Source organism: Atta colombica, unplaced genomic scaffold (genome assembly GCF_001594045.1).
Source record: "Atta colombica isolate Treedump-2 unplaced genomic scaffold, Acol1.0 scaffold210, whole genome shotgun sequence".
Lineage (NCBI taxonomy): Eukaryota > Metazoa > Arthropoda > Insecta > Hymenoptera > Formicidae > Atta > Atta colombica.
The window spans coordinates 168166-188817 of NW_017259306.1; the positions used below are offsets into that span (position 1 = coordinate 168166).

A 20652-nucleotide genomic window follows, 5' to 3' on the forward strand; every position below is an offset into this window, starting at 1 on the left:
ATATATATATATATATATATGCATGTTTAATCTTTCTATATTCTACTTAAACTTTCGACGAAGTACAAAATATAATCAGTATCAACACATATTTTTATTCTCCTTTACAGAGAGATATGAAATAGATACTCTCACATTGAAATATTAAATCTAATTATACTCAAATCCATATTTGTATACTTTGAACACACATGTTCAGACTAATACATGACGCGAGAGGGTATCGACGGATAAACAGTTACGTGCATATAGGCAAATGCATTTCCACGTAATTGTAAATATACGTGATGCGTATATGAGCGATATATATGTTCGGACATTCCGTCGGAGAGAAACACCAACAAGCGTATGCAAGACGTGTCCTCCAATGTACACGTCCTACCAATGTTCCGTCGTATACCGAGGCTGACGAGCCATCATCAGCGGTAGCCAAGATGGTCATCTGATAGAATCACTCGGCAGTTTACGACGAGAGGATTTCAGGAAATATTGCATTTTTTATCGCTTATAAATACGATGTTTCTGCATAACAACAACAAACAAGGATAAATTGGTTGAAAAATTTAAAAGCCATTTCGTCGTTAACACTAAAATCTTCTCAATCTTTTACGTGAACAAAATAAACATTTTATCGAAATATTTCACATGCGTAAAGCAAGACATATTGTAAAAGTTTAAAAAACATTTTGTAATAGACAATAATATTTAGCTATATTGGATTTGATATTTAAATATCGAAATAATTATACGCCGCTAGAACATGGTCGTAATACATACAATGTAATCAAGTAAAATAGAGACCCTATGTGGTCAAATTGAATAACAGAATTATCTTTCTATTTATACAATCCTAACACAAATGTTAAGATAATATTTAGCAACGCGCAACGGGAGACATTTATTAATATTTAAAATAGTAAACTTTAAGATAGGATTAAGGAGAGAGAACGAGGTCAGTAAATTCGCATTGCATGTATTTTTAATGAGAACTTAACTTGTCCGATCGAACATACGAATCTCGTCGTACACGATATCGCTACTAAACGATTCTCTTTGCGGAGTTAGAGCTTTACGATCAAATAAGATCAATGATTTTCCCTCGTGTCGTTTCTCCCTGGTGCTTTCACCAGCTCCAAATGTGATTTAACGCCATTATCGACGTTACGATTTTGTAATGCAAAACACATAGAATAAATGATTAAGTGGAAAAAGCTTTTTGACGTAAAAATATAATGAGAAGCCAATTGGATTCTAAATGCGATTTTAAATATGTAAATATTTATGATAATTATAAAAACGTACATGTATAATGTAACGTAAAATAACATACATCAATATGAATGTTAAATAATTTAAATTTTATTAAATTGCTCGAGAAAAAATTAAACTAAATAAAATAAAATAAAATAATAATGTGTACCTATGCTAATGTTGTCAATTAAATTTACAGAAACAGTAAAGGCAATTATACTTACAAAGAAACAAGGAAGATTCTCCCTTCGATTTTGATGAATTTTTAATATATTGTAATCTGGACTAAAATAAGAGCCATGTATTTTTTATACATATCCATACGCATTTTTAGGCGAGTAAAATAAAAATTGTTCGTTGCTGTGGAAGCGAATATCATCGAAATTATATAATAGATGGAAAAAGAATTTTTAATAACAGTTGAATGGTTTCAAGAATACTTTATAATGATAGTACAAAAATTCTTATTTATAAAGAAGTTATTTATAAAGAAGTAACAAATTAAAAATATTTTAAAAATTATTATTATAAAATATTCTTGAATTTTTAACTTTTATTAATAATATTTATTTCCTCTTCGAAAGAAACTGACCAATTTTTATCAAAGAGATGTTTCATTCTTTAAAAATATGCATGGGCACAGATAAAAAAAATGTGTCCCTCATTTTAATCTAAATAACAACATATTCAAAGTTCATTAAAGTTGGAGAGGAACACTGTCTTGTTAACTTTTGTCGTTTTGTAAGCTAATTTTATTATAAATATAATTTTTATAAATTTTATCTAATATTTCATCTAATATTTCTTCAAAATATATGTACATCGATAAAAGTTTTAAATAAAATTGAAATTTTCTATCTCATTTGAATTATTTTGCAGCTCGCTATACTTCTATAATTTTATTTTTCAAATGAAATTTATTACTTGTTTTCTATTAAGATTTGTCCACATTAATATGTGTATACTATCAATATTAATTAATTCACTTGGTTATGAAAGTATAGGTTAGTATAATGAAAAATATATTTTAAGAATATAAGCCGAACTATTATCACAATTTAACAGAAATATTATTTTCTTAATTTTTTTATAATCTTTTTATAATCGACTTTGAATGTGTCAATATTGAGAAAATTAATTAATTATTAATTAAGTAATTATTAATCAAGTATTTCGTATTAAACATTCGTTGTAAACATGGATTTAACGATCTTTGGATTCATATAATGCCACACCTGTTTATGTTTTCTTTTTACATAGTTTGTCGATACACATCACTCTTTACCCCGCAATTCCAATTGTATCTCTTCCAAGGTTTTGCCTTCGGTCTCGGGCACAAATAGGTAAATTAATACCCATACAAGAAATGTTATCGCAGTAAACGTCCATAATGGTGCGAATATGCCATATAACTCTTGCATGACCTATAAACACAGTACAAATAGTTCCTACTATTACATTATTTCGCTACGATATTAAATAATAGAAGAAAAGTTATATAAGTTTAAAAAATTATTTCACATTGTATTTTAAAAGTAATCGGAGCAATTTTGTTTATCAAAATGATACGTTCAAGTATATGTTTGAGATAAAAAAAACTGAATAACCGGTATTATTAATCTTTTGAGAACTGGAACTTCCTAATAAAATAATTTACAGAAGATTTTACTTTCTAAAGATTTCCGGGATCACTGAATTCGAGTCTAGTCTCAGAATTTTAAAATTTAAACTTCAAAAAGATAAACTGATTATTGTGAAAACTCTGTTTAGGAGGTTATCTCTGAGTTTGAATGTAATCTACAAATATCGAATTTCAAAAGGACAATAACTTCCATGAAGAAAGATCTAGTGTCATAGGGTTCATAATCACAGTTCAAAAGTCAATTTCGAAATCAGCACTAATTGTTTACATAGCACTGATGAGCTTCAAATAAGGCGAAACTTGATGTCACTTTGTAATTAAAAACTCCTTAAAAATCGAGTTTTATGATAATCAAATTATTTTTTAAAATTCTGTCCGCCATATTGAATCTACTATTTTGAATTTCTTATTTTTGACCTCAGATTTGAATAAAGCATTATCAAATTATTTATAGACCAAATTGCACAAAAATTTGGCGAGCAGTTTATAAAATAAAAGAGAATGATCCCAAACAGGATTCATAAAGAAAAAGTAAAATCTAATTTTAGAAAAAAATATTTCTTATGCAGGTCTTATTAAGCGATAAAATATTGATTGTTTATTAAATTCATGTAATTTGCATATTTATATATAAATATCGTAATGTATTTTTTAATATTATTATAAAAGTAAAAACTCCTTTTTGACCACCAAGACTATTAATCGATGCTGTTCCGTGATGTATAATACTATAGTATAATACTACGAAGCAAAGAATTCTTTTTTGTTGAACTTCTTAACTGATCGTTGCTGTTGATAACCCGCTTACCGCTGTCGTCCGCGAAAACAAAATCGATTCTTACACAGACGTTAACGTACCTGATAAAATTTCACAATAGCGGTGGTGCTTATAGCGTAGTAGAGAGCATTGAGCACCGCAGCGGGTACTTTGACCTCGACACCGAAGATTTCGCCGATATACGCTAGTGGTATCGGATTAAGGCCGAATCCAAAGCCAAGCACGTAAATCACCACGAAGACCGTGGGCACCCACTTGAATTGAGAGACATCATATCCGATGGATTGCAATTCGAAGAAAGTGGCTATCGTCGCTAGCGATACCACGCAAATCGGCGCGGCAATCAGCAGCAGTAACCTCTTGCCTGTGAGACGCACTATCGATACACAAGTGCTACCAGCTAAGACGATGGCGACACCCGTTAAGATGATACTGGTGTTGGTCGAGATCTTGAAACCGGCCTCTTCGTATATATACGACTGGAACGCGAGTATCGGCGCCGCACCGGTCAATGTCAGCCCGCTCAATAATATCAGAGCGATTCGAAAAGCTCTTCTGTTCTGTGCTTTGGTGAAAATCTCTTTGAACATCTCCTTAAGAGTCAACTTGCTACATTTGTCCTCGGACTCCACGATTCTTTTGATCTCCTCGAGTTCCTCGTCTACATTCTCTTTACCCAAGGCCCACTTAAGAGTTTTCTCTGCGGGTCCAAGTCTATTTTTCCGCGTGAGGAACACCGAGCTCTCGGGTAACCATATGAAAGTCAATAGAAATAGCACTGGGGCACACATGCTTATCATTGCCATCGTGAATCGACTGATCCACAGGCCGATTGCGTAGATGAGCAGCATCCCGATGTTGAGGAGAACGGCCATTAAAGTACCTGAAGGTCTTGTCTCATTCAGCGATGTCTTTTAAAAATACTAATTATTCGCGAACAATATTATCCAAGTGCAGTGTGCACAACAATTACAAAATATATGATCGTTAACATTAACTGTAATCGTATCTATTAAGTTTAAAAAACATCAGATTTGTAAATCTTTTTAAAAAAATACAAAGATGCCATTAAACATCATTTGCAATTAATACATGTAATATTAACGAATAAATATTTAACATTTGTATTTAAAACGATAAATATGTCAAAATGGCAATAAAAATTAGACTATGTACATTGACGCATTCAAAATAGTTAATATCGCACCTAAAGGACCTCTGGTCCGCTTGCTGCTAATTTCGCCGAGATACATCGGCATTACAGCGTACGTTATGCCACATCCGATGCCCGCGAGTATCCGTCCAACGTATATGAATGGTACAGATGTAGACAGCCCAATGAAGATCCACGAGGTGATCTTCGGTATCGTAGTGACTAGTAAAGTTCCCTTACGTCCGATGTTGTCCATCAATATGAAAGGTACCAACGAGCCGATGCCAACTCCTATATACATGAGGTTAACAATCCAAGCGATCTCATTGGTTGTCACCTTTAATGGATCTCCGTCATTGAACTTCGGTATGGTTGGTGTGCTCCATCCTTCATGGAGCCCGCAATCGATGATCAAAATACTGCCTGAGAAGTGATCACTCGTGAGTTTTCCATAGATCATTCGCGAAAGATTAGATCCAGACATCTCATTGCAATCTCATCTGAATACTTACATATGAAACCAATCAATGTTTGTCGCAATATACCGCGGTCCATTGTGTTCAAAATTGATGTTCCTCTTGCTTATAATTATTGTTTCTATCGGATTGTTCTACGGATTAAACAAAACAAAAAACAGTTGCTATGAAAACAGTACGCGTATATGATTGTGATCCTATATTTGCAAACGAATACTTTTCTCACTTGTTCTTTTGATTTCCAATTATAAATAATTGTTATGTAAATACATATTATTGTTGCAATCAATATCGCAAATGACTTACAGATTTTATTTAGAGATTTTCTCTCTCTTGAGATTTGCTTAAATGAATTAACATAAGAACATGTTATCAGATAGATAAATAAAATATGTACTTGATCCACCTTGTGTTCTCCAATTTAAGCTTGAATGCTTGAAAATGACACGATAAGATGCAGGAGATTGAAAATACAAAATTCCATCTTTGCTAATTATCGTGATCGCAGCTAGTCCTTCTAATCTGACGATACGGCCGATCTCCGAGCCAAACGGAGATAACGGAGATAAAGCCAACAAGGGTACTAACTAGATTCCGCGCCACATATCTCCGGACTGAGGGTGCGATACAGTCACACGTGTAAACGGCTACGTCTGCACGCATGACCGCTGACCGCCGCGGTCGGAGAGCACTTGCTCTTGCTTTGTGGCACGCGATGCGATGCCTCCCAAAGCGACAGTTTATGGCCGGCCATACAATACACCTATTAAGAGACGGAGGCCGAACCGAGTGCGTTCCTTAACATGAATTTATTGCTATGGAATTCATATACATTTTGACAATTCACTGTCCAAAATGGAATATCCATCTAAGTGAGTGCATCAACGAATCATTCGTTAAGAATGATTAGCTCAACTGTTAGTTGTGAAAAAGAAAAATATATCTTCTTTCAAAATTAATTAGTGATTATTATTAGCTCTGGTCAACACATAGTTAATTATTATTAATTTATTTCGAAAATCAAAGACATCTACGTCAAAAAAAGCAATCAATGTCTTAATTTTGTTGCCCTCATTTTTGAATAGTTTTGTTTCGCTTAAGATCAAAATTGTATGCACGCATTTTTTTCAAATTTGAATGTTGAAAATTTGTTTCTAAATGTGAACTCTCTCTCTCTCTCTCTCTCTCTCTCTCTCTCTCTCTCGAATTAGCTAACTCCCAGATTTAAATTTTGAAATAAAATTTGATAATAGCACGCTGCTCCGTTACGAAAATTTTTACAAGAGAAAAAAAATTTGAAACCGATTTTCGAAATATTGCTTGTAGCATTGTAAAAAAAATGCACGCAAGTCAAATGTTGATATTAAAAGGTGCTGTTGTTGAAAAAATGGCGTTACTTGTACGTTCAGAAAAAAATCAGTCTAGAAATTTTTAGACAGATCGTATATCTATATTTATAAATAAGATTTAATACTTTTACATGAATATAGGAATAATCACCAAAGTGATTATTTGTTGGTGTACATAATCAAAATATAACACAAACCATTTAGGGTATGTGTGTAAGTTTAGTTTTTACATTATCCTGTTCTATTTGATATGGGATGGTAAACATTTTCTTTTATTAAATAAATGAATCAATAATTTAAAAAAAAAATAGATAATTTCTTACAATTTTAAGTTGTAAAAAGATTGTAACTTTATCATACAGCTATATAGACACACTTAAAGTTCAACAGCGAATACTTTCGCACTGAAAGTGTGAAAATAAACTGTTCATTCGCACTGTCTTATATTATATTCCTTTTAATCATTATAGTCTAATTATTGTCCAGGTATCGTCATTTTCATAATAGTCATTTCAAGCATTGTCTTTCTGTGTATATATTTCAAAACGAAAATATGAATTTTAGTAAGTTTTTAGTTATGTAAAAAAATTGAATTATTCTTTTCGGCATATTAGAAAAAAATGTTGTGCCGTCAAAGTAGACGTACGATTTAATAATAGTGCTTGTTACAATTAAAAAATTATGTTTTCTTCAATCGTAAGACATTGTGTTTTATAAAATATTTCATTTCTCTCTTCATTTCGTAATGATTAGAGAAAACGGTAATACGTTTAACGTACAACATTGCGCAATATGCAACTGGCACATAGCAACGATAATTACGAAGATTTATTGCTTTAATAACACGGATCGTAACTGCAATAATTACATGTAATATTCAGTTCCCTTTTTCTTCTTGTGATGATATTCGGCTATGATATTCGAGTTTAGAGCGAATCAATAATCTTTCGTAAGAGTAGAAAATATAGAAATGGTCTGTTTATTCGGACAGGCTAAACGCTAAAGAACATGCATTTAATTTTCTTAACAACTAAATGATATCTAGAATTTCTTTTGAGTCTCTAGTTCGGTTCTGGAACTTGGTGCAGATTGTACAGAAACCTTCGTTAAAACCGGTCAAATTCTCAAAAACCAGTTAGTTTACGTCCTTTTGTATTACTCAAACAGGTTACCGAAACGATCGGAACACGGCCGAGACGTTGTATCGGTTTATACCGAGACATTTCCCGTCGTCCAACTCCACTTATCATCACTGAAGAGCAAGAAGAAAGGCCCACGGTTACTACCCCAAGGTCGTCACGACCGGAGATGCATGATATTTCATCTTAATTGCGTAGTCGATGAATGGTTAATCGCAGCCTCCCGAATCGAGAGACTCACTAGACTTTGAGTTATAATACATAATTATTTTTTAAACATGTATTATTTTTTATTAATACATAAACAATAATCGATTCAGTAAGCAAAGTTTATTAAAAGTTTATTAATTTATAAGCTATTTATAAAGGCATAGTTATTTAGAATTAATTTCATATATATGATTTTAATTCAGTTCTGTGTAGATTTCATTTTATGTTAAAATCAGAATTGAAAAGTAAATGATAGAGAGCATTCTTCTGCATTCTCATTAACAAAAAATTTGAAAGATTTATGAAATAATTAGTCTCTTAGAAAATAAATAGCGATCGATATGATCGAATTATCATATTTCCTTTAAATTAATAATATAAAGTAATCACGGATGCTTTTCATTGTGTAGCTAATTAAGCTATTGCTCTACCGCGATGTTTCATTACTCATAGCGAATATAATAAATCATTTTGCGCATACGTGTTACGGGTATTCGCTAACATGAAACTCGAACATCGACCCGATTAATTGACAGATATATACATAAGAGTCATTATGCGAACACGCATATTTTATCTCAATCACGTCGTTACACCTGATTTAACAATGACATGCCATTATCACGCGGAGGATTTAATTCGCCTTGATCAGCGAGCGAGCTGTTACTTAATCATGGAAGGTAGTTAAATGCAATCGGGAATTACTTTATCATGCCATTTGATGGATATTGAACGGATATTGAACGGTTAATGGTATGAATCATATTTTTCAAATGTGGTTTAGATAAGGGATTACAATGGCATAAATATTGATTATTATTACCTGTTTACTTCCGTGTCTGAAGCGCTAATATTAATTCTCTTATACTAATCTAATTTTGCGAAGCAGATTTTCTTAAGCCTTATTGTCTGGCGATTAGTATTTATGATAGTTTAATTTTTCTAATAGACACATTTAAATTAACACATGTATGTGTACATATGTATATGTCTTTCAAAGATGAAATTCTGAAATTAAAATGAATTTCCGTGTCAGAGAAATTTTTCTTTTTCTAAACTGGAGTTATTCTTGGTTTGTTTTACGTCAATAATTATTTCATAATGACACTAATGATAGAAACTTTCGGGAAGTTCTTTTAATTATGATTTTAAATGATATTTCATGACAGGCATCAGATATCGTCTAATTGCCTCCAAATACGAAGCACGCAGCGAAAGTGTACTCGCAGAAATAATTATATCGAGAGTTCACCTTGATAGAGCACCTGTCACTACCACGATAGTCGAGAATGAGATGCCGAGATCTCGACGCGCGTCGGCGACAACGACGCCGTTGTCATTCTGAAAGACGCCGGAAAGGAAACTGAGCCTGACTCTGATACGCAGGCACGTCACTACGATTTTAATCGAATCCCCTCCCGTTCTGGACGAAGAACGACAACGTGGCCTGCTAACCGCTAATTACTTTCCCGCGCTATTTCTGGCGCGCGCAAGGCTTTTTCCGCAGTTTTTCATATTGTTCTTCTGTTCTATCAGTTAACCGCCTTTTGATGCTATATGTGCGGAACGTGCATGTCACACATCGTGTCTATTTCGAAAATTGGTCTATTTGATGGTTCGTGATTTTTTTCACTTTTTAACAAACGGACGTAATGGTGCGGGTGTCAAATGGTAGGAATGCTTGGGAAAACTGATATGCTCGCTATTAATTCGTTGTTATTGACTGTGTTAGGTTTAATTTCAGAATAAACGCAATAACATGTGTGTTTCCACTTCCACGTGCAAACATTTGCTAATTGAAAGCGAGAACGCAATCTATACACGTTTATTCTATGTCTATGTCATGTTTATTCAATACCTTATCTGAGCGAATACCAAATGAGTAATGCAAATTGCACAGTTTTATTCTAATCATTATGTTACTCGGTTATTTTCGCTGTTAAATCTAGGAAATCTTAGAGAAGGACAAACGTGAATGGAATTAAAAAATTATTTCTTAAAGGTAAAAAATTATTCACATTGAATTTCAATCTCGGGAGATAAAAACGTAAGCCTTGTTCGGGAAAAAGTCATTTCTATCCTTGAACAACGTCGTGATTACGGGTTAATTTCATATTTAATGTGAATAACATTGAAATGTCAAGCGTTTCAAATATATATATATATATATATCACCGAATGTGTATGTTTCCTGCTTTTAAAATTCCAGAAATAATTGTGGGAGTTATTTTAAATGTCAGTAGAAAGTATTACTCGTGTTCAAATGCCAGTTAATACGGTTGATTCTAAAAACTTAGGATTTTAGAAGTCTGATTTAACATTTATACTGCAAACAGGAAAATCTAATGGAACGTAATTCGCCAAACTTTCTCTCGATTATTCGCGCAATCGGTTCTACTTCAATGCAAACGGTCGACCTGACCGACGGCGATTCATTTTACTGGCGCAATCGAGGAAACATCTGACGTGTCTTAACTTTGAAATTGCACTGGTGATGTTCTGCGCGGCGAACGACATCGCAGATTTAAAGGCGTCATTGCCGTGTGATATCCTTAGCGCATACGTTAAGAATATTGAAAGCAATGCACAATTTTTCTAAGCATGTCGTATTGTTATGTATGTGTTTATCAACTTGATAATTTGTCTCTCTATGGACCGATTATTTCATTTCTTTAGATAAACTATGAGGTAATTTATTTATTGGCTAAATAAAAGAGTAAAAGAGCAAGAACATGGAGAGACAGTGAGCTGAAGTTTATCGAAAGGTCGAATCCATTATATGTCGTAATAAACCGCATATTATTCTTGTACATTTCAATCGCATGATGTGATATGAATTATATGACGTGTCTTTATGCATATAAAACGCTATTGCACTATTTAAATAATCTTTTTGTAACAAAGCTCAAAATCTAATTTATACTTTAATAAAATTGTTTTCGGATCTGTATTTATATAGTCAAATTTGTAAATAACTGTTTCAAAACAAAACCCCATTTTTTTTTTATATAAATTCATAAAAATATTTAGATGCGAATATATAATTAATAATTCGCTATCGTAGATTGTAATTATTGTAACTCAATAATATGGAAAAATTTAATTTTTGTTAATCGTTATTTGCATTATTAAAAATGAAAGAATAATTATTTATTTACATTAATAAATTTAAATTTATCAAAATTAACATTAATTATATTAAAAATCCTCTTATTAATATAAGTATATTTTATACAAAAAATAAATAATAATCTGATCTAATACAGAGATATGTTTACCAAATGTAATAAAAATCTATCATTTCAACATCTTATATTTCATCACGTATATCGTTCACGAAGAAAATATCCGATATATGCCATTAAAGAATCACTATATGAAGCTAAATATTTTTTATTACATTCCATGATTATCGATATTTTATGCAAATACGATATTTTATGCAAATTATGTTTTATTATAAATTCAGGTATGCGAGGTATTATACCCGAGAGGTATCAACGTAAGAAAGACTGAGATAAGTAATAAAAAATTTGCCATGAAATCCAAATGATTTTCCGAATACTCATCGTCTTGCTGCTTTCCTCATACCTGCTTTAATCGGGAAACGGTATGGTTAAACTACGTCAGATAGCGACAACGGGAACAGGCGAGATGAGGTGAGGCAGGAGGTAGGAAGGAAAGAGGTCGTTCAACGCACGGAGACAGCACGATAGTCCCTAAAGTATATTTGCATTTGCATTCGGTAATTAAACTCCCTCCGTTTCCGCGATACTAGACTACCTCAAGCTCGTTCTTATCGGAGTTTGTCGAAGAAGAGCAATTGGTCGGCTCGAGGAATTCCAAATGGCTTTCTCATGCTCGAGGCACGTGACCAAGTTATAACGGCCGGAAGTCAGCGAGATACAAAACTCTCTAGCGCGATCCGTGGTGATTAATCGTTTCGTTCAGTCAAAGTTACTCCATGTTCCATTAATTAAGTAATTAAACCGCTGTCGCTTTGCTTCCAGCATCAAGATTGACATGAGATTTCGTACGAACAGATCGGGGAAGAGATTCTTGTTACAATTTGTGTTAGTTACCATTCCTGTCACCGTTTCGAATTACGAAAGCGAAACATATTCGGGAATTTGATTCAATTTCGGCAATGCCGACAATGTAGAAAGTTCTTAAAAATCAGCTGCTTTGAAGTAGTACTTGATAAATTGTACTTTTAAAATATGTTTTTTTTAAATAGCAAATTGTTGAAATAATAATTTATATAAGGCAATATATAATGAACTATATAATAATAATTGTATTTTGATGGAATATTTTGCATGTATAATAAATTAGAGAAAAATAAAAATCAGAAACCTTTCTCAAAATTACGTGTAATTTATCTTTCGAAACATTACGCTTAATTATTTTTCCTTCCAATATGTGTTGAATGTAAATCAACATTTTGCATTCGATTACTGATATTATATAAAGACCAAATAAAATTGGTATACCTGAAACAGTAATATGCAGAAATTCATGTTTTGTTTTCTCTTCAATTTCATATTTAAAACCCCGAGTATCAAACATATTGAAACATAAAATACGCACACGATTGCAGATACACGTGTGATTTCATCCGGTTGTAAATCATACAATTTTAATGACGAGAAAACAAAACGTAGAGAAAATTCAAGTAATATAAGTAGTTAATTAGAAATTATATTTTCGTGATGCAATTCACTTTCAAGCAGCAACACGCCGCGAGGAGGCGTTAAGCATGACCATATTTCATAATCATACATTATTCCGCTCGCATGATTTTGATGCAGGGATTTTAATTCACGTATCGTTTTAGAGTCTATTTTAGGCAAACTATTATTTCAGAATTTGAGATAGAATTTTATGATTTTATGTACCGTGTAGCACAACAAATATTTATGAAGAATCAAAATAACATGCACATACAAAATATATACTAAAATACACACACGTATATCAAAATATACATATCAAACAGAATTCAGAATTCTATTTTCAAATATAAAAGTGAATTTTAGATCGTGTCTAAACTGGACATTACGAAAATTTTTCCTTTCCATACAGAGCTTGTAAATTGCACGGATTGTTTACGAATATAATATAATTTTAATAGCATTTGCCTTATGTCATTTATATTATATTTTGTTACATAAACATATAAAAATATGATCGCGGTGTCAGGAGATTATCCATACGCGTATGTTTTTATTCCGCGCAGAAGTCGGGGAATCCACTCGATATCCCATGTCTACGATATCGGCAAAGTTGGCCACGAGAGACCGAGCCTACTTGGCAGATATAATAAAAAGAGAGATATCGTAAGGGTGGAGGCGAAAAGGCGCGAGCTACAGCGAGCGGTATGCGCCGTAGCCCGCAGCTACGCGCTGTAAAATGAGAAATGCATGAGAAAGCGGCAGGGTAAAAGGACTTACCATCGTGGGAGTCGTAGAGGTAGATGATTTTCTTCCAACCATAGTATCGCACCGTATCGATGATAGCACGATGGTAATCCGGTCGCATACTTATGGCGAAGTCCAGGAGACCCGAGGATGGTGTCAGGACCTAGATACACAATAATCCCGTGCATTTTCGGCATCCTACGATCGTGCTCGTCGTGAAATTTTGAACAGGCAGCCGTACGTCATCCACTTAACGCGCTGCCGAAATTAATTCTACTTAGGAGGGAAAGGATGCTTCGTCGAAACTTTAATCTGAGTCGGTGCAATCGAGCTCCTACCACTCGTGAATTCTCTTTGAAACTTAATTCCTGCGAATGTGCAACTGGTGCTTGCGCGTAGTGATTTATTACCGAAATATATGCCTTTTGATACTAATTTCAGTTGTCGAGTCTCGACTCGGCTTTTTCTCGTAAAACATTTACGCGCTTTAGAAATGAATTGCGAGATTTTCCAAGGCAGATTGAACAAGAGAGTAATTTAAAAATATCTTTTTAAAATAAAATAATACTTTCTTTATTGAACCTTCAGATGATGATGAAAGGAAGTAAATACCGTGTATGAGATTTAAAAAAATAATTATCGTCTAGCTAGAATGATTATATCCGTATTGAATTTCCAATGCCAATAACGTCTCTTTTTCTTGAGAGTGAAGCAGCGATGCAAAAGGCAGTGCAGGCAAGGATCTCATGGAAATTGAAAAAGGATTTTCTCTATATAAATGGCCGTTCCTGGCAAACCGTAATTGGCCCAAAAAAAAAAGGAGTAGAAAGCCGAGGCGTCGAATCAGCATTACCGCGCGATTACCATTTAAACGACATCGACGTTCGTTACGCGTACATATATATATACTTATGCTGCACGGAAATATATCGTGGGAAAAATACGCACACAACCGCCGAAATACTCACGAATCCGACGTTCATCCTACAGCATAGTACGATATCAGTTTACAACGGTGCGATAAATGCAGCTCCACAATTCGAGCTGGCGAATAAATTTTCGGTGAGCCAATTCATTTCGAAATTCAAATTGTAATATGTATACCGTATGTATCGCATACACATTTACGTATTTGTATGGATGATTGTATCGACCAAATCCATCATCATGCATCTCGTAGCGTCGCTAATTATCAGTTGCAGCGCGAAACGAAACTATTGATTCTGTACATGACAATTATTATCAAATGCGTGCATGCACGTATTTTTTCTTTTTTTCACGTTGAATTGATAAGCACGATGGAAAATTTATGCATCGAATATGCGTTGTTTTTGCCATAGACACTTCAACTTGAATGGCAATATTTTAGCCTTTATGCATGTATATACTGTTCGATGTAATTTAAATTTAACAAGACTTGAAATTTAATGGGAATTATTAGGTAATATGACTATGAAATACGTTTATGTTACGTTTATATACTTCAATAAAGTATCAGATATACGAAATGAAATCTAAATTTTATATATAACTTTGTTTTTTAAGTAGAACCGGTTTGTGAAATATTTCTTTTAGATTTCCTTGTACGTTCTGCTTCAGGGAATCGAAGGAAAGATATGCGGAGTATAAAATATAAGATTATAAAAGAAAAGACACACGGAAAAACAGGTTCCATGAATATAAATTAGATTTAAATAAGGTTTCATTTCATTGTCCTGCTTTGAGAAAAAGTATTGGCTATGACCAATTGCAATATTCTGTTTCGAACGAAACAAATGATGTCTCATGAATTCTTGAAATTGATGATTTCATTGTTTTGTTGAAAAACCCAAAACAATGACACACAAATTTAAATATATTTTATAAGACATAATTGTTATCATTTTGATATAATTCTAAAGAAATATATAAAGATTAAAAAATAAGATGAGTAAAATGATAAAGTTGAGTTGCTTTTAATGCCATAAATCTGAAAGAAATAAATATGGCTTATTTACCTTTTCAGGGAACCAGGGTGTCACAAATGGCATTTGGAAGGTGTTGCTGTATGAATGTAGCGTATCAAACGAGTCTGGACTCACAGCGCCCAACATCGAAGATACACCTCTACTGAACTGGCTGCAAACTATAAAGTATAAAAATAATAATCGTTATCATTAGAGAAGAAATAAGAGAAAGATAACACTGATTTAAAAAGTTTCTGTTTCACAACACACCTGAATGATGATTTTTATGTATCTTTTTAACTGTTGAAAAAGAATATAAGATGAAAAAAGTTCTATCAATTACAGATTTTGAAAAATCAGGGACTTTATTTTTAAAAAAATTTATAAATAATTTATAATACTTTTCTTTTACTGTACTATGGAGTAAAATGTATAAGAATCACTATTCAGATCTTGAGAAACAGAAACTTTACAAATTAGTGTAATTTTTTTATATTAAATGTTTTCTCTTAATAAATTGTATTCTTTTAATATCACTTAAAATTATATATAAATAATAAAAAGAGCTTCATATTATTATTTAATTTATTTTCGTATAAAATGTAAAAAATATTGAAATTTGTTATAACTATATATAAATTTTTCTCAGAATTTTTTAGAATTTCTCATTAATTTAACAACTTTTTAGAAAATTGTTCAGATTCTTTTATACAAATTGAAACATTTTTCAGAAGTGCAGAAAAAGTCTACACTTTTCTAAAATTCTTTATATATATGAATTATTAAATATTTTAAGATTTCTAAGATTTCTTATTCAGATATTATATAATATCTGATAAAATTTTATCAAATCCGAAAAATTTTAATGTATTTCTTCAGAAATGTAGAATAAGAACTTATAATATTTCAGAATTTATATATATATAATTCATCTTAAGAAAAGACTACTTTCTTAGTATTTTTGAAGTGTTCCAATATACACACACACACACACACACACACACACACACACGCACACGCACACGCACACGCACACGCACACGCACACACAACACACATATATAAATGTTTAGAAAAAAATTTCACCATATATGAATTTACGTTATTGCATAATAAATTCAAAGTGAAATTTTAAAAAATTGAAGGATGATGGAATTTTTAAAAAAATATATCCTTTTTTATTATAAGAAACTTTACAAATATTTGTAAAACATCTATTTGTAAAACAACAAAATATTAATTAAAATTTATTCAGTAAAGTTATAATTATAGCAGACACATAAAATAATTGTTTAGAAATGCTCAAAAATAATATCATAAAATCTTAAGCAAGTCATATTTATGTAAAGAATTTTGCGTACATAAACGATAATAAAACCTTGTTTAAAAATACGATAATAAAACCTTGTTTAGTACTGATTTGAAAAAATGTTACATTATATATGAACACCTATTTCCTCATCGTTGTTATTTATGGATTGTTATTATTTAACATCAACAAATAACATACTATATTTCTCTTTATGAAGATCGAGCAGCCATAATATGATGGGTAATCTCGTTGACCATTATGCGTGGTCTTCCACAAAGCACAATAATACCACAAAAGTGTCAGCTTGCGGGACATACTGAACGCCTGCTGGATAGATCCGTTTTTATTAGCACGGTAGAGACAAAAAGGATTACCAATAAAAACATATGTGGCGGTCGAGTTACACACAGATCTAAATTTGATTACTACGTTAACAAAGTCGCTTTTAATAACGCAGAATAAACGATTGAGTAGGAAAAATAGCAACGAAAACATAATATATTTCTTCGTCACCTTACGTTAATATTAATGATAAAAAAATGATAATTCTTTTAGCTTTCTATTTGTTCTTCAATATCTCATATTATTATTATTGATAAAATTACAATAACTTTTTTTTATTTTAGAAAACACATCTCAGCATGTAAAAATTGTTCAGAGCCATGGTCCCTTACCCAGCAAACATTTTTTTTATTTATTCAATATTCAACGTTAAATCAATATTGAAGTTTTATTGAAATTCAAGTGAAAATGGTAATACATAAAAAAATAACAGTCGGTATATTAATGTTGATAAAAAAAATAAAAAGAAAGCTAAATTGAAGTCGTATATATATATGCAATTGTATTGAGTATGATTTGTTTTAATATGATAATTCAAAGCATGGTAATATATATGTGTACATGTGTTGTTTAACAACAATTGATGATACATCGGAGATAAATGGCGATGAAGGACAAACGCGATAAAACGTATAAAAGAACGGGCCATCTCGGAATAGGTGGAAGGAAAAAGGGAGAATGACTGAGATAGGATATCGGCTGCTCCGATTGCGAAGGTGAGGGAAAATCCAAACGGTTGGAAGCGATCCAAAGAGAAGGTATGCGGCGGATAAAAGAGTGCTGGTCGAAGAAAAAGAAACCAAAAGGAGCTGTGGAAACTGCAACCCCTACAAGTTAATCGCTAAAGAAGAAACTGACAAGGCTCGTAACCGAAGATTTTTGCAATGGTCTTAATGACTAAGAAACGTCGGTATTTTCGATGCTTAATGCGAATAACATTGCGGTCTTGTTCTTACAAGCTATCGTAACTCGATAAATGTAGTTAACTACTTTTTATTATTTCATTTACATTTCTTTCTTCTTTACTTAAAAATATTATTTAAGTATTTTAATTTAATTTAATATTAAATTTTCCTTTCTGAGAAATGTGTTTGCATTAATAATTTATATTTAATACATTATAATAAAAAATATATAATTTTATTCTTATAGACAAAACTTAAATTTAGGTTCATTTAATTTAAGAAAAAAAATGAATTTTATTTTGAATGTTCATGATTTGACAAACTTTTTTTAATTTCAACACAGTATTAGCGGTAGCTATAACTAATGGTAAAATTAAATCAAACGTATAATTAGTAAAATATACTTAGAAACTGCAGGATAAATGACTTGCAGATCAATGACTCAAGAAGAAGCTTCCGAAAAGTTGCAAAAATGCAATATTGTGAAAGCGGCGAGCAAAAGAATGCGAAACAGTCCGCAAATTGCGAAAGACAGAAACGATTGCTCGCTAATTTAGAAATCCGAATGCGACCCATCAGCACTGATTTAAAAGAGGCAATGATTGAAACTAGCTCGAATAGCTAATCAAATTCAAGTCTGGTCAGCAGATCGAGCGTTATTTTAGCGTACCCCGTTGTGTATAGACAGAGTTGTTTTATCTCACATCACTTATAAGATATAATACGTGTTACGACTAAGACCGTGAAACGTTGAGTAACATTCTAAAAAGTGATTAAACAATAAATAACAGGATTGTAAAGTATACCTTTAGAACTTTGTTAAAATACGAAAATATTAAAAACGGTAAAGTGAAATTGTAAAAAGAATTCATTAAATAAGTGTGTTAGTGAAAACGTGGTTTATTTTATCCAAAAGTGATTTATTCTACCCAATCTGTCCTCGGCGAATCCACAATCTGTGCTCTGACATCCAAGGTTACAACAACAGAAAATATAGAACAGCATCTCGTATTCTATAAATACGCAACAAAATACGTGTAGAATTTCCTCCTATGATTAAAAAAAAAACAATTTTTGAGACCGTCTTATTCAGCCTATAAAAAAATTGCGCATACCCAAGGGCGGTGGTTCTTATTAACCATTTTGTTGTTATCATTATAGTACTCGTGTATAATTTCAAGTTACGCGCAGCCTACTTTATTTTAATTATTCTTTTATGCTCGCCCTCACGCTCAGCATTTGTCCAGAGTCTGGGATGCAAAAGAAAAAGAGGCAGCAGAGACGGGAGTCGTTTTTATTTTCGTTATTCCGCGGCTACCACGTGTACGTGCAGTAGAGTAGAATTCAGAGATCCAGCGGTACGGCGACCAGCATTTATTGTGGCCACCCCGAGGGTGCATTTATATTCATAAGCATAATGGGGCATCGTGATATATGCGCCCACGCCTTAGTTAAGAATGTCCCTTCGCTCTTTCGTCATTATTAATTTCACGTATACCATCGCGGCGCCGTGCCTCTCAACGTTTGTCGACAACTATAAAAATACGCGCATCTCTTATTTGACTAAATGCGCGGCGAGGCTCTAATCATAAGTTGTAACTGACGGATGTTATCCTGAGGAACATCCTCGAACAGTATTTCCCTCAAGGACCTGTGCACCTGTGCACTTCGTACTTTGCAATGTACTTGTTACGTTCCTGCACCATCCGGTTGTATGAGTTATCCTATAGTTCCAAACGTAACTACACAATTCTCATAAAAGTATCCAGTATGTTTCATGGTTTTGCATCAATTTTCAGAGGTACATTTTTTAAGAAATTTAGAAACAATTCTTGCTCTATGAAAATTAATAAATAAATGCTGCTTTATCGCACAATTTTTAATGTTTCCATTATTGTTAACATTACATAGCAATCGAAATTTGAATTAAGGATATTGAAATGAGATTTATTTTAATAATTTTATGAAAACGTACGCTAAATATTGATTTAAGTTTAACTTTATGTATAATGTAGAACGCAATATGTTTTAAATAAATATTATAATTTCATGCGTGCATATTATTCGCACATATTATTCGCGAAATTAATCCAACTTAAAAATTCAACAAAAGTTTAACAGAATAAGGAGAAGAATAAATAGATATAAAATGATATTTATAGCTTATATATATCCAGGAAATGCACAAAAAATATATTTCTGAATTAACAAGTTTCTAAACAATCTTTTGAAATTTTGAGGCAATTTCGTGAGTCACTGTATGATATTAAGTAAAGTATATAGCAGCAACATCTTGTGTATAAATTTCTTTTTAGCATACATAAATTTCACTAAAACTACTAGTCAACGGAATAGCTATAAGATAACTCGTTAAATTTTAATCAGTTTTCTAGGTGCTGTGGTATGAACTTAAGTAAAAAATTACTTGTTAGTTGAATGAAAGTAATATGTGATAACTTTTAATGATAAATTCAAACTAGATATTAATTTTCTGAATAAAACAATTAGAATATATTTTTAAATGATAATCAATGATAAAAAAATATTTATTATTAATTAAAAAAAGGTAGTATCTATTTGGTTGTCATTATTTATTCTTTAAAAAAAAGTAGTATTTATTGTCATGTCTGAAAAATGAGAGTTTATATTTCTCTAACGAGATATATTTAGAGAGAGAGAGAGAGAGAGAGAGAGAGAGAGAGAGAGAGAGAGAGAGAGAGAGAGAGAGA

At 32.1% G+C, this 20652-nt stretch overlaps 2 protein-coding genes across 2 annotated transcripts in view; both read right to left on the reverse strand.

The window, feature by feature from the left end:
- LOC108687709 (glutamate receptor 1) overlaps window positions 1-20652 on the reverse strand; it is a 224458-nt gene that overhangs the window by 52507 nt on the left and 151299 nt on the right. Inside the window, exons 3-4 of the mRNA XM_018193628.1 lie at window positions 15416-15543; window positions 13452-13581 (exon numbers count right to left, since the gene is read on the reverse strand). Of these exons, the coding sequence (XP_018049117.1) occupies window positions 13452-13581; window positions 15416-15543 (258 nt within the window). The remainder of the gene's footprint in view (window positions 1-13451; window positions 13582-15415; window positions 15544-20652) is intronic.
- LOC108687710 (facilitated trehalose transporter Tret1-like) lies at window positions 2488-9340 on the reverse strand. The gene is made up of 5 exons (XM_018193629.1): window positions 9251-9340; window positions 5337-5434; window positions 4879-5247; window positions 3752-4554; window positions 2488-2675 (listed from the first exon to the last, which is right to left on the reverse strand). Exons 2-5 carry the CDS (start codon window positions 5377-5379, stop codon window positions 2526-2528), a joined length of 1365 nt encoding a protein of 454 aa, XP_018049118.1. The 5' UTR covers window positions 5380-5434; window positions 9251-9340; the 3' UTR covers window positions 2488-2525.

Excerpts from the sequence above, each read along its gene's own strand:
- LOC108687710 (XM_018193629.1), bottom strand. The coding sequence starts at position 5,379 with ATGGACCGCGGTATATTGCGACAAACATTGATTGGTTTCATAT. Across the intron at positions 5,248-5,336 it reads AACATTGATTGGTTTCATAT|GCAGTATTTTGATCATCGAT; the intron begins GTAAGTATTCAG and ends ATCACTTCTCAG. Across the intron at positions 2,676-3,751 it reads CTATTGTGAAATTTTATCAG|GTCATGCAAGAGTTATATGG; the intron begins GTACGTTAACGT and ends CTGTGTTTATAG.